We start from the raw sequence: 13,246 nt of genomic DNA, 5'->3' as shown, positions 1-13,246 counted from the left end.
TTCCTTTAAAAGTGTGCTCGTGGCTAAGAAGTGTTGGGAGACTATCCATATTTTGATGAGATAACTTAATCTTTTTTCTTTTATAGGTGGGTGTAATTAATGTTTATTTATAATGATGTTTTTGTTTGGATAGTTCTTTCCATGATTTTGTTATATGTTTATTTTTGAATATTTTATTTAAATATTTATTTTTGGTATTTACAATAAAATTTGTATAAATTGTTTTTATTTATGCATGTTAATTTTCTTTGTAATGTCAAAAATGTCAAACGAATTGTAATATTTTTCTTTTGATGTGTAATGTATGTAACAATTTTTGTATACCCGCATCATGGGTTTTGCCCAGTATGTCTAAATAAATAAATAAAAACCCTGGAAGTGGCAAGGGTCTATGTCAAAAAGCAGTGTTTGTAATATCTTTCTATTCATAATATTTCTGAAGCAATAAAATCAGTCTGGACATTACTAATATTTATTGGACAATCCTCACAGAATTTAATATTTTTGGGAAGTAATAAAACCACAACTGAAACAAGTAATAAAACTATCACCATAAAAACTCCAGCAAAGTAAATGTATTTGAAAAAACTTTTTGCCCATAGATCTATTTAGAATTGCCTAATGAAGACCTTTAAAAGATCTTCATCAGGCAATTCTAAATAGAATATCAGATATGTTAAGAGAACTTAGTAAAAAGAACAGAATTTTAAAAACAGAATGTTAGAAAATTTAAAATGAATATAATATTCAAAAAGTTTTGTAACAAGTCAAATGCTAAATATATTATTATTTATTAGCATAATGTGCAGCCTAGCTCCACATAAGCACTGCCTGTTACTAATACAGATGCAATAACATGTAATTACAGAAGATATAAAAATTAACACAAAATGAAAGAATAATACAGTAGAACATAAAGCGATAAATATAAACAGACAGTGCCATGGCAAAGTACCATCTACAATAATACACATGACGAGTAACAATGCCACCGATACATAGAAACAGTGCATGATATACAGTGATTAAGAGTAGGAATGATACATTTATAAAAAGAGAATCAGCAATGACCACAATGAGATACAAAGGTGAGCTTGTGGGAGACCTGAATGATGATGTTAAGGTGAGATTATATCATAGTTCTTTATTGTTGATCAGATGATGGCAGTCACACGGCCAGTTGAGTTCACTGTTCAAAATTGTAAAATAAAGAAAATGCTGTTGGTGACTTAACATGGAGCAGTCAAAGATATAATGATGGCTGCCGTCAGGAACGTCACTATCACATAATGGGCAGAGGTCAGAGTCTCCAAGGGAGAAACAATGTAAGTAACTATTGAAATGTCCATGATTGGTAAAGAACTGGGTGTTGAAGTGACTAGGGGTGAGCCAGGTTGCATGCAGAGTATCTTTGATGGATGGGAAAAAGCAGAAGGCAGTCTTATTGTGGTTGTTGCTCCAATATTGCTGCCAGGTGTTAATTAGGTCCTCCCAAAGCTTGCTGAAGTAAACAGCAAAGGGGAGCTTGTTGTAGGTGATAACAAGGGTGCCATCAGCACTAGCAGACTTGGCGAGCAGGTCCGCATGCTCATTTCCAAGAATACCATTGTGGGCTTTAATCCAACTAAAGGAATAATTATTGTTTGAAGTGAAGTGATATCTTTGACTGCTCCATTTTAAACCACCAACAGCATTTTCTGTTTTGCAATTTTGAACAGTGAACTCAACTGGCCGTGTGACTGCCATCATCTGATCAACAATAAAGAACTATGATATAATCTCACCTTAACATCATCATTCAGGTCTCCCACAAGCTCACCTCTGTATCTCATTGTGGTCATTGCTGATTCTCTTTATAAATGTATCATTCCTACTCTTAATCACTGTATATCATGCACTGTTTCTATGTATCGGTAGCATTGTTACTCGTCATGTGTATTATTGTAGATGGTATTTTGCCATGGCACTGTCTGTTTATATTTATCACTTTATGTTCTACTGTATTATTCTTTCATTTTGTGTTAATTTTTATATCTTCTGTAATTACATGTTATTGCATCTGTATTAGTAACAGGCAGTGCTTATGCGGAACTAGGCTGCACATTGTGCTAATAAATAATATTAATAATAATAATGTGGTGTTGGAGACAACTTTTGTGCATTTTGTGCATTCCATGGATAGTGCAAATCACCAACAAAACTGTCTTAGACAGAGTCCAACCGATAATCTCACTGGAAGCCCAGATAACCAAACAAACTGTCCTGTTTTTGGTCATATAATGAGAACCAGCTCCCTTGAGAAGGTGATTATGCTGGGGATGGTTAGCAGGAAAAGAGCGCAAGGCTGACCAAGGACTCGTTGGCTCGACACAATCAAAAGTGACACTGAATTATGTATAACAGAATTGAAGAAGACTGTGCAGGATAGAGAGGCATGGAGAGCTTGGATCCATAAAGTGACTGAGAGTCGGACATGACTAAATGGATAAGAAGAAGACATGCATTAAAACTAAATTATAAATAAAATCTAACAAATAAATAAACACTGAGCTAGGAGTCTCAGATCTCCAAGCATTAGAAATGCTTTCAATATTGTTAATATTTATATATCTCTAAAGCTATATCCGACTCACCAAATAAACCATATCCAGTTCATAAGCCAGCAGAAAAATTCTTTCTACGAATGTTTTCGTCTATATGTAATAGACATCCTCAGGTATTGACGATATCAAATTAACGACTAGTCGAATAGAACGTTTTTGAAATATTTTACATATTTTAATTTTAACGCATCATATTCGAATTACGTCATTAAACGGAACTTTCGAAAACGTTCTATTCGACTAGCCATTAGTTCGATATCGTCAATACCTGAGGATGTCTATTACATATATATGAAAACGTTCGTAGAAAGAATTTTTCTGCTGGCTTATGAACTGGATATGGTTTATTTGGTGAGTCAGATATAATTAAAATTAAATAACCAGTTTTTTGAAATACAATATATCTCTAAAGCTTTTAGCCCTTTTAATTCCAACACTTTATGAGTGAGTCTTACAAAATAAGCTTCCTAAAGATAAACATGTGTATCAGGAATCATAAGGTAGACACCAAGACAGTTGTATTTTCTTAATAGTCATTTCATGTTCCTTGAATCTTACCTGGAGCAAACAAAGTGACTCCCACATATACTCAAATTTCAACATAAAATCTATGATCCTTAATAGAATTGCTGTAAATTCAGGAAATTCTGTATTGATTAAGCATTCCTTTGAAATGTTTATCTTCAGGAAGCTTGCAAACATGATCCCAAACATGTTTGCATGTTTCTTTTCTTAAATAAAAATTTCCAATAGATGAGAATTACAATAAATTAATCAATTGTTTTCATTTTAAGACAACAGTACCCAAAGAGAAGGCACCAAATATTTCCTGTAATTATTACTTGTAAGAATATTAAAGTATTTGTAAATAATAAATCTAATTTGACGTGAAACTTTGATTTGCATAGAAATATGTATGATTAAAAGTTATATATGTAATGAAATAAATTAACTAAATAACTTATAGGCCCATTATGAGAATTTATCCACTTGTTCAAAAATTTATAGATTTATTGTTCACAAAATCAGCAGATTTGTAAATAATAAATCTATGTGGCTTACACAATTCTGTCCAAGGAATCCAAAAATGTAATAAAAAATGGGAGTCCATGACTTCATTTTAGATATATATAATGTCATAGCACAAGCATGCATAACAAAGTGATGTCTTGCAATGTTTCATGGTTGCTAGCATGCTTCTATGGGCTTATAGAATTGAGCTTGTTTTTAAAATTTAATGGACTGATTTTGATAAAACTTTGCCACTTTCATTAATAGCAATGAGGAATCCAAAAATGTAATGAGGATCCATTTAAATATATAAAATACCATGACTTCATTTTCAACATACAGAGGTATTAAAGTGACAAAGTCAGTGCTCTCTGATGCACTGAGCACATCTAATGGAATTTAGACCTGGGGGTCAAAAATAAAAACAGCATTGCATGTGCCTAATGAAAAATAGGCACAAAAATGAACAAAACACAGAAACAAAGCAACCAATGGCAATTGTTTTGTTCTTGGATCATCTCTGTGTCAAGTACAAAGATCATCTTTCTGTACCCAGCCAGTGCAAGGATCACATCTACCATGGCCAGCAGTAAGTGCAAAGTTCACCTGAGGCAATCCTTGTACCACATTTGTCAGGTACAATGATCGTCTCTTCTATGTTTAATAGGTGCAAGGATTGTTTCTTCTTTTCCGGCTCCATCTCAATTCTATCACAATATGACAGTCATATGATGTCGTAGTTACTATTACTAATGGCATACAATCATACTGATCATTTTATAAGTATTCATCCAGTCACCAAACATATTTTTATGCTTTACATGAGAATTGAAAGCAATGTTAGTGCCTTATAAAAAAATTCATAAAGATGTGAACAGAAAAATGGTCCAGCCTTTGACTTGGTTTTTTTAAGAAGAGTTCTGATGCTTGTCAATCAGTTTGAAACAGTTGAGATTTGCCATTTTAATTATACTGTTGTATTTTTGATAAACATAATTATAATAGAGGAATAATATATATTATATAATTATATGTTATATTAAGAATTATTTCTCTATTATGTAAGTGTTGCTATACTAATAATTTAAGAATTACTTACTTTTGTATGAGTATTATTGACAGCATTTGTTAAAAATACTTTAAATTCAAGACTTAAATTGGGAGGAATAATATCCATATCACCTAAAATTAAATATAAAATCAAATATAAAATCAGTTTGTTTTTCTATATAAAATAGCAAAATATATAAAACTTTAATTCATATATTAATGTGCATCAAAATAATAATTCTATTAAAACCATTTAAAATATTAAATATATAAAATATTAATAATATGTGTGAATTTTGAAAATAACTGTAGCAGATAATTCACAAAAACTGTTCTTCCTCAGTTATAGAATATAATGGAATGGAAGAATAAAAGAACATAAATACAAAGAATTATCAAGATCAGTTTTTATTTTATTAAATTCATTGTTGGAATTATAAAGGTGTAAGTTTTTGTGAATTAAAAATATCTTTATAACAACAATTGATTCAATAGTTAAATGTTCTCAAATATCAAATTCCATATAATTTCAGTTTTTATAATAGTTATGAGGCACTATCTGATAATAACCATTTCATCATAAACTAGAAATTTATGATATTTATAACTTTTCCTATTTTAGATAGGAAAACAAATATAAAATCACAAAGTTTTTGATTTATATAAATATAAATATTAAGTTTATATTAACTTAAACTTTATTTTTAAAAATTTTTAAAGTTTTATAATATACAGTGCATGTAAAGTTATTTGTATAATGCAGTGATTCTCAAACTTTTTCGATCCACCGCCCCTTTGTTCCATAAAGTAATACCCAATGCCCCCTAAACCATTTTCTCTTGTGTGAGAAAAGGATTGGAAATATTCTTAGGAAAACTTTTCTATGAATCTCACACTTTGTGCCCTTACCGTACATTGTTCTCAACATCTGGAAACCATTAAAGGCAATGTTTACTCTTATCGGCCCCAATTTTGCCTTTGGTCACCGTTCAATACCCTGCCTCCAGCCCCCTTAGATCTACTCATCGCCCAGAAGGGGGCGTTATTGCCCACTTTGAGAAATGCCGAGCCAAAATATAAGTCAATGTGTTAGAAATATTCAAGTTGTGACCTTCAATAAAAAATAAAAAATATATAAAATGTCAACATTTTATATATATTCCGTCGAATTTTTATATATAGAATTTGTCTGCCGTCGCCCCTCTATATTTCCTTAACGCCCCCCAATTCTCTTTGAGCCTTCTACTGCCCCCCTGAAAGCCTCCAGCGCCCACAAGAGGGCGTTATCACCCACTTTGAGAAACGCTGGTATAATGTATAAATAATTTTAAAATGTTGAAAAATATATTTATAAATATAGTAACATCTGTAATGCTTCTTGAATCTAATGAACTACTCTACAGATCTTTACAGTTTACAAATTTCTACAAAGAATATGATTTATAGTTCCAGCCTTAACTCTTTTTACTTTTTATTGATTCATTCTCATAAAAAGTTTTATTTTTACAAAAAATGATAATATTTACCTTTCTTGCTTTTCATTAGAGGCAGCACTATGAACTTCAATTACTCTCTTTTTACAATAATATAGTCTTATAAAAATTTTATAATTTGTTTTTAATGCCAGTTTCCATGGTGTTTTTATTAATTAGTTCATAGTCATAACAAAGTTTAATGTGTTAAAGTTAAATAAAGGTGAATATAAAAATTCTTTGAGTTTTTGAAACGATTTGAAAGTCCTGTCACTTTCTAAATATTAATAGAATGGTTCAAAAGCATGTGTTTTTTTCAACTTAAAACAATAATTTTTTTAAAATTTCATAACAAAATGTTCTTTTGTATGTAATAGATATGTATTATATCAATGGTGCGGTTTCTTTACATTCTTGTAAAAGGTCAATTTTTCAAAGAAAATATTTCCTCAAAAAATTGATGAAACTTCATGGGTTAATTCCTCAGAAATAACTGCCATTTTTTTGCCTTTAATTAGAGCCTTTAGCTCCACCCATTTCCTCCCACACGTTGTCAACCTCCATTCCATCATTTAGGTTTATGGTTTTGTTTTTATTAACAATTGTTAATAAAAAGCTAAAGGGAAAGAAAACAAAAAGAAGGGAAAATGGTCTAAAAATGCCTTAGGGGACACAACATCAACACTGTGCAGATGTATGTCTAAACATAAAACAGGTTAGTTAACTATTGTGTAAATATATCCAAAATTGTTGTAATTTACTGTAATAACAAATATAATAATCAAATTTACCAATTTCTAGAAATGTAAAACCTGAAGAGGGGTGCAAGTTACACAAAAATATTGCACCCGAAATGCACAGTAAATAAGTAAATAAAGAATACAAAGATAAGATTTTGTCTCTGATTAAATGTGGTCTAGGCAAAAAAACAGCGGTTATTTCTGAGGAATTAACCCATGAAGTTTCATCAATTTTTTGAGGAAATATTTTCTTTGAAAAATTGACCTTTTAAAAAAATGTTCTTTATCAAAAAAATATTATAGAATATATCATTCAATATATATTTATCTTTGGAATTTCCCAAAATGTATAAAACAACATATTGAATGAAAAAAGTTTATATGTCTATTATTCATCTAGATAAAACTAGTAGTCTTAATAAGTTTAAGGAAATGAAATTATTATCTCCACAATTTCTATTCAAACTAATTGAACAAATATATCAGAAGCCATTCAAACAGTCAATTTTTGATCATTTTGAAATTCCTTTAGTTTTTGATGCAGAATATTATCTAGTTTCACTAGTAAACAATTTACATTATTGTTGGCTGCCAAAAAGATATGCAGTCTGCTTTTATATCATGTAACTAATAGACATTCCTATCTTTTCAATTGTTGCCACATCCCTTTTAGCATCATTCTAATGTATAAACACAAAAAACACACAATTCAAATTACAGTTGGTTCCTGCTTAACATTTTCTTTTACAAGAAAACTAAGTGACTCATCAAGCCAGTTTACTTGTGAAAAACAAAAGATGTTTCACTTATTCACAGTGTTGCATGTTATTCTGTGGAGATGGATGGTTGTTATTCATCTGTGGCTGTATGCCATATTAGTGCATATATTAATTTAGGTATAGTTTTAGTCTTCTCCTTTGTTCTTTATTTCTTCTTCCTTCCAGAACTTTCCTTTCTAACTCTTTTCTCTTGAATGGGGTGACTGATTCTTGGAACCATGGAGAACAATGAAAACAAAAGAGGTCCTGGGGGCTGGTCGGTGAGATAAGGGAAGGCTATTCTTTGACCCAGACCTCTAGGTGGACAGAGTCGAATGTGGTACTCCAGGTCATGAAAGGCAACAACTGGAGAATTCAAGAGAGTTTGAGAAGAGAATTGAATGTTTATTGTAGTTATGATAAGAAAAGGTGTAGTAAGTAGATGCAAGAAGAAACCTAGTGAAGACAACAACGACAGACTTTTCAGAGAAAGTCTGTCGTTGTCTTCACTAGGTTCCACCCAAAATTGTGAAGTTCAGCAAAACCCCAGGTACTTCACTCCTTACTGTATTCTATTTTTCCAAATTCTCTATTCCCTATCATCATCTTTCTTTCCCTAGTTTTAAGTTAGCACATAGGTATTAGTCATAGTTTTTGGTCACCATTTATACTTGTCGCAAACAGTTTTGTAATTGTCTGCCAAAATATTGTTTGGCGCTGTATTGTAATAAATTACTGCGAAGTTGGAATCCAAAAAAACCTGTTCACATATGCAAAATAAAATACTTTGTTTGACTATACTATTGCTTAGTTATCAATACATCTTTCCTTTGTCAATCTACATATATTTCACATGAACGTCACACATCTATAGTAGTGATTTTCAATTGGTGTGCTGCAAGAGGATCATAGGTGTGCTACAAAACTTTTTTGAAGGTTATTAAATAAATTATTTTTCAAAGAAGTCCAAAGAACAATAAGTGTACATGTCAAAATTAAAACCTGTTTAAATTAATTATTTATTATAACAATGAAAAACTCATATAAACATACGTAATGATACATAATGTAGTAAAAAACTATATATTCATAAGCAAAATTATATGTGCATAACACTGGGTTATTTCATTTAAAATGAAAAATGTATTTATAATTGTCCATATTTAGTCAAATTATTTTAACTTAGAAATAGTAGGACATTGGGCAGGTTTCTAAAGGCAATTATCATGCCAGTTTTAAATGCAAATTAAGACCTAATGTTAATTTTCATTTACGTAAGAAAGTAATTAATAATTTAAACAACTACTGTTGTAACCTGATGCTATTTTAAGGAACAATAATACTGTTTTATTTAATCCACAAAAAATATATATAAAGAATTAGGTAAAGTGACAAGTAATATGGCAATGGAATGTTTACAAATACAACTTTAAATCACATGATTTTCCCACAAATTTAATTATAAATTAAAGTGTGCCATAAGATAAAAAAAGGCTGAAAAACACTGCACTATAGTTAATTTTTTTCATTAAATGTACCAGTACTTCCTATATTATCATTTTTACTACTAAATGATATGCATTGGTTAATATTTTGATATTTTGTAAAATGGTAGCATGCAGAAAGCTATCAGTTGATGAAGCTATACATTTAATAAAAGATAATCCCATGTCAGAAACACATAGTTCTGATGCTGAAACCAAAGAAAATGAATCCAATTTAAAATTGCCATACTATATAATCACCATACTAATATAATCATATCTGTTTTAAATTGAGGAAAAAAAAAATGGGCATTTCATTCTAATTTTTTAAAAGATTTTTTTCTTTTAATGATTATTCTGTTGTTTCATGTTAACAAAATTACAAAGAAACAAATCCCAAAATATTATGACTGATATTATTGGTTTTTTTTAATGATTTTTTGAAAATAAGCAAAAATCCCAATCTGCACAGGTATTCAGAAGGGTTTACCTCAGTCCAGAAAGTGTTAATCAACTTTTAATTAAAATCAGATGATTCAACTATATTACAAATCATCATAGTTATAAAAAATTTTTTAAAAATAAATACATAATAATTACAGTATTTTTAATTTATGATAAACAATATATTTTAAACATTGGAGATTGGATTAATAAAAACCAAAAGTAAATCTAAATATACAAAAATTTAATTAATAATATCTTGAAATACAGTGGAACCCCGGTTAACGAACTTAATCCGTTCCCCGACTCCGTTCGTTAACTGAATTGTTCGTTAACCGAAGCAATTTTTCCCATAGAAATTAATGCAAATGCAATTAATCCATTCTAGTCTCCGAAATTTTTGTCATTTTATTTGTAATATACAGTAATTTTCTTTGATGAAAATGTAGGAAAATGTAGTATCTATCATTACAGCAACAAACATGTAAACTTTGTTTAATAAAATAGCACTGTTTAATAAACTAGCACTGTAATAAACTACAACATACCTTCGTTTGTTGTAGTTGGTGGCAGAAAAGTGGAGGAGATATACAAACCTTAATGCTTAGAAGGGGAATCCCCTCCAAAAAAATAACGGGTAGCACTTCATCGGAAGATTCTTCGAGTCGAAGTATCTTTCGGTAAAAAAAACCCACCAGTTGCTAAGTGGTCTTCTTTGAACACGGGGAGTTCGTTCGTGGGTTCGCACCACGCTCAGACGGGCTGGCCATGTGGAGTTTTCCAGGATTTCCCCACGTCTGTAACACCTAAATAGGGGCCAGTTTTCCTTAAAAATACCTCCCAGAAGGCATTCCCTCTAGTCAGATCGCCCAAGTGTTGCGTTGCCATAACTTAATAAAGAAACAAACTCTTATCGTAAGGAACAAGAAATTGATCTAAAGTTGATTGTCTTACTCTTTTAATCAAAATTTTTCTCAAATGTGATAACGCATTGTAGTTTATATTGCGTTGTTGTTTTCTATTGCCACTATTACTTTTTTCTTTTTTGGATGCCATATTGATTAAATATATAAATCACAAAACTGAAAAAAAAGTATAGCACAAACATTCGGAAAAGCAATGCTTAACTCGCGCATGCCTAACACCAACTAAAATTTGACACAAAATACCATTACGTTCGTTATCCAAGACAAAATTTTTGCAAAATAAAAGTTCGTTAACCGATTTGGTCGTTAACCAGGACGTTCCTTAACCGAGGTTCCACTGTACATTTTCTAAACTAAAATTCAAGCAACTTAATTAATTTAATATATAAAACTACCTGAAACAGCTTCCTTATTAATAATAATTCCTTTATGATCTCCACCAGCTACATGCATTACACTACTATTATCCATTTCTGTCGGTTTAACACGTTCCATTCGTATAGTAGTATGTCCATGACTTTTTTTACTTGGTGTCATCACTATGCGCTCTAAAATGAATAAATAGTTATTAATTACTTTGTTATAAAAATTTAGAATAAAGATCAGTTAGAGATATTATGCAATAGAATACAAAACAACTATCTCTAAAAATAATAATGCATCTCTCTTTATATCTTTACAAAGCACATTATATTTGAATAAAGTAAAAATAGCATTATTAACAGCTATTCAAAACTATAAAAATTTTATCTTATTTTTTATATTTTATATTTATATTTTAATTAGTTAATTTAATATAAATTAACTAATTAAAACTTATAATGAAAGTAAAATGACTATTTTTAAAAATAATGAACATTTTTGCCTTCATTTACTTCAGTAATGTATGCAGATTAACACAAAATTAACATCTTAATGTAATAAAATAACTAAAATTAAACAAGAGAAAAATTCTTTTGCTGAAGATATTTTGGCTTTATCAGTTTTTACCAAATGAAGCAGAAGAATGCTTCAAGGAAGGCTGTTTAAGTTTAAATAAGAATCAAGTAACAGTTTCAAACTATTAATAAAAAATTCATACAATAAAAATTTAAAATTATACAGTCTCAAACTTTAAAATGTTTGAAACTGATACAATGATATCATAAATAATAATTTTAAAAGTTAAATGAAATAAGAGATTGCAATAAATTTGATACAGTGAAAAGAACTGCATCTATCCTTCAAGATTGATTAATGAAAACTATAAAATATTTGAAGATTACTAAACTTTGTCATTAAATATTTTATAATAATAATAATAATACTGTAATTAAGTCAAGTTAATGATTTATTAAATGACAAAAATAGTTAAAGATAATAATAAAATACAAATTATTCTATTATTTTTTTATTGTATTTTCATTGTGATCAAGAATTAAAAAGAATAAAATACATCCAGACAGAAGATTATATTCAAAATCTTTCAGATGAGAAAAAAATAAAAAAGATATTGACGTATTGTTACTGATCAGGTTTTGAAAAAATATATCTTTCTAATTTCAAAAGTGAGATTAGCAAAATTTCTTACCATACTGCAATAATACAGATGCTAAGATATCGTTCTGCTGAAACTATTGGCACTTCTATTTGCACTCCAGTAGTTCAATTTGCAATCCAAAAAACGAATTTTTAATTCAACATACCGGTATATCAAAAAATTATTTGCAAAATTTTTCCCCAAAAATAGAAAAGATTGAATGGACTAAGCACTATTACACATATTAACTATAATTTTTCATATCAAAATTTCTTCCTCTTGTATTTTTAGATAACATTAACTGTACAAGATTACATATGTATACTACACATGAATGAGACATACGATTACCATCCCCTAATAACAAACAATACCCTGAAAAAAAAAAAAAAAAAAAACTAATTGAAGAATAGATTTCTTCAATTAGAATTATTACATTTTGTTTTTCAATGTGAATATTAAATAAATATTTATCTACAAAGTTTTGTAGTAATAATACATATTAAAAATTCCCAGTTTCATATGAAATTGAGTTCTTCAAATCAAGACGTCAAGAAAAGTTTAATTCATTACAATGAAGAAACATAAGAGAGATGTCTAAAACAATCAGTTGTGCTATCCTAGCTTATGATGTCTTAAGAGAAGGAAGTGAAACTCCTAGTGGAATCATTTAAACAGTTTTCAAACAACAAAAAGCCTACAAGTGTATAAATTAATCCTCAGAGAAGCCTGATTTTTTTAAAAAAATTTATTAACTTACATAGAAAAGATTTTATGTCTGACTTTATTTACATAGAACTAAGAAAATATTAAAATAAAAATTTTTCTGCTTCTTTTAGCTTTTTATTAATTTATTCAATAAAGCATGCTTGAAAGTTAAGTTTATGATTATTTGTTTGGTCAAAATACCCTGCAACAAAAATAATGATATTCTGTTACAAAATATACAAAATACAATACAAAATAGAAAAGAATATACAAAATACCATTACTAAATCTACAAATATTTGATATATTTTATATAAGCACAATAGCAATAATGCTTTGTGATCAGCTTAATACAATAATAATATTTTAAAAAACAAAATTTCTACTAAATTTGTTGAAGTATTTATCTAAGTGGAAAAAAGTAATAAATATTAAGATTTGTTTTCTGATAAGAAGTTAAAATTTATAATGTATTAAATTTTATTAAATCATCCATATAATACTGTAAGCAAATTGAATGACATTTGACAT

The 13,246-nt window shown here is 29.1% G+C and overlaps 1 protein-coding gene across 1 annotated transcript in view; it reads right to left on the bottom strand.

The window, feature by feature from the left end:
- Positions 1-13,246, bottom strand: part of LOC111633829 — a 61,654-nt gene extending 48,408 nt beyond the window's left edge. The window contains exons 1-3 of the mRNA XM_023378464.1: positions 13,219-13,246; positions 10,884-11,036; positions 4,714-4,796 (exon numbers count right to left, since the gene is read on the bottom strand). Of these exons, the coding sequence (XP_023234232.1) occupies positions 4,714-4,796; positions 10,884-11,036; positions 13,219-13,246 (264 nt within the window). The remainder of the gene's footprint in view (positions 1-4,713; positions 4,797-10,883; positions 11,037-13,218) is intronic.

The sequence above is a fragment of the Centruroides sculpturatus genome, unplaced genomic scaffold (assembly GCF_000671375.1).
Source record: "Centruroides sculpturatus isolate CEXI.00-Female unplaced genomic scaffold, Cexi_2.0 scaffold742, whole genome shotgun sequence".
Classification (NCBI taxonomy): Eukaryota; Metazoa; Arthropoda; class Arachnida; order Scorpiones; family Buthidae; genus Centruroides; species Centruroides sculpturatus.
This window is presented reverse-complemented; position numbering and strand designations above follow the sequence as displayed.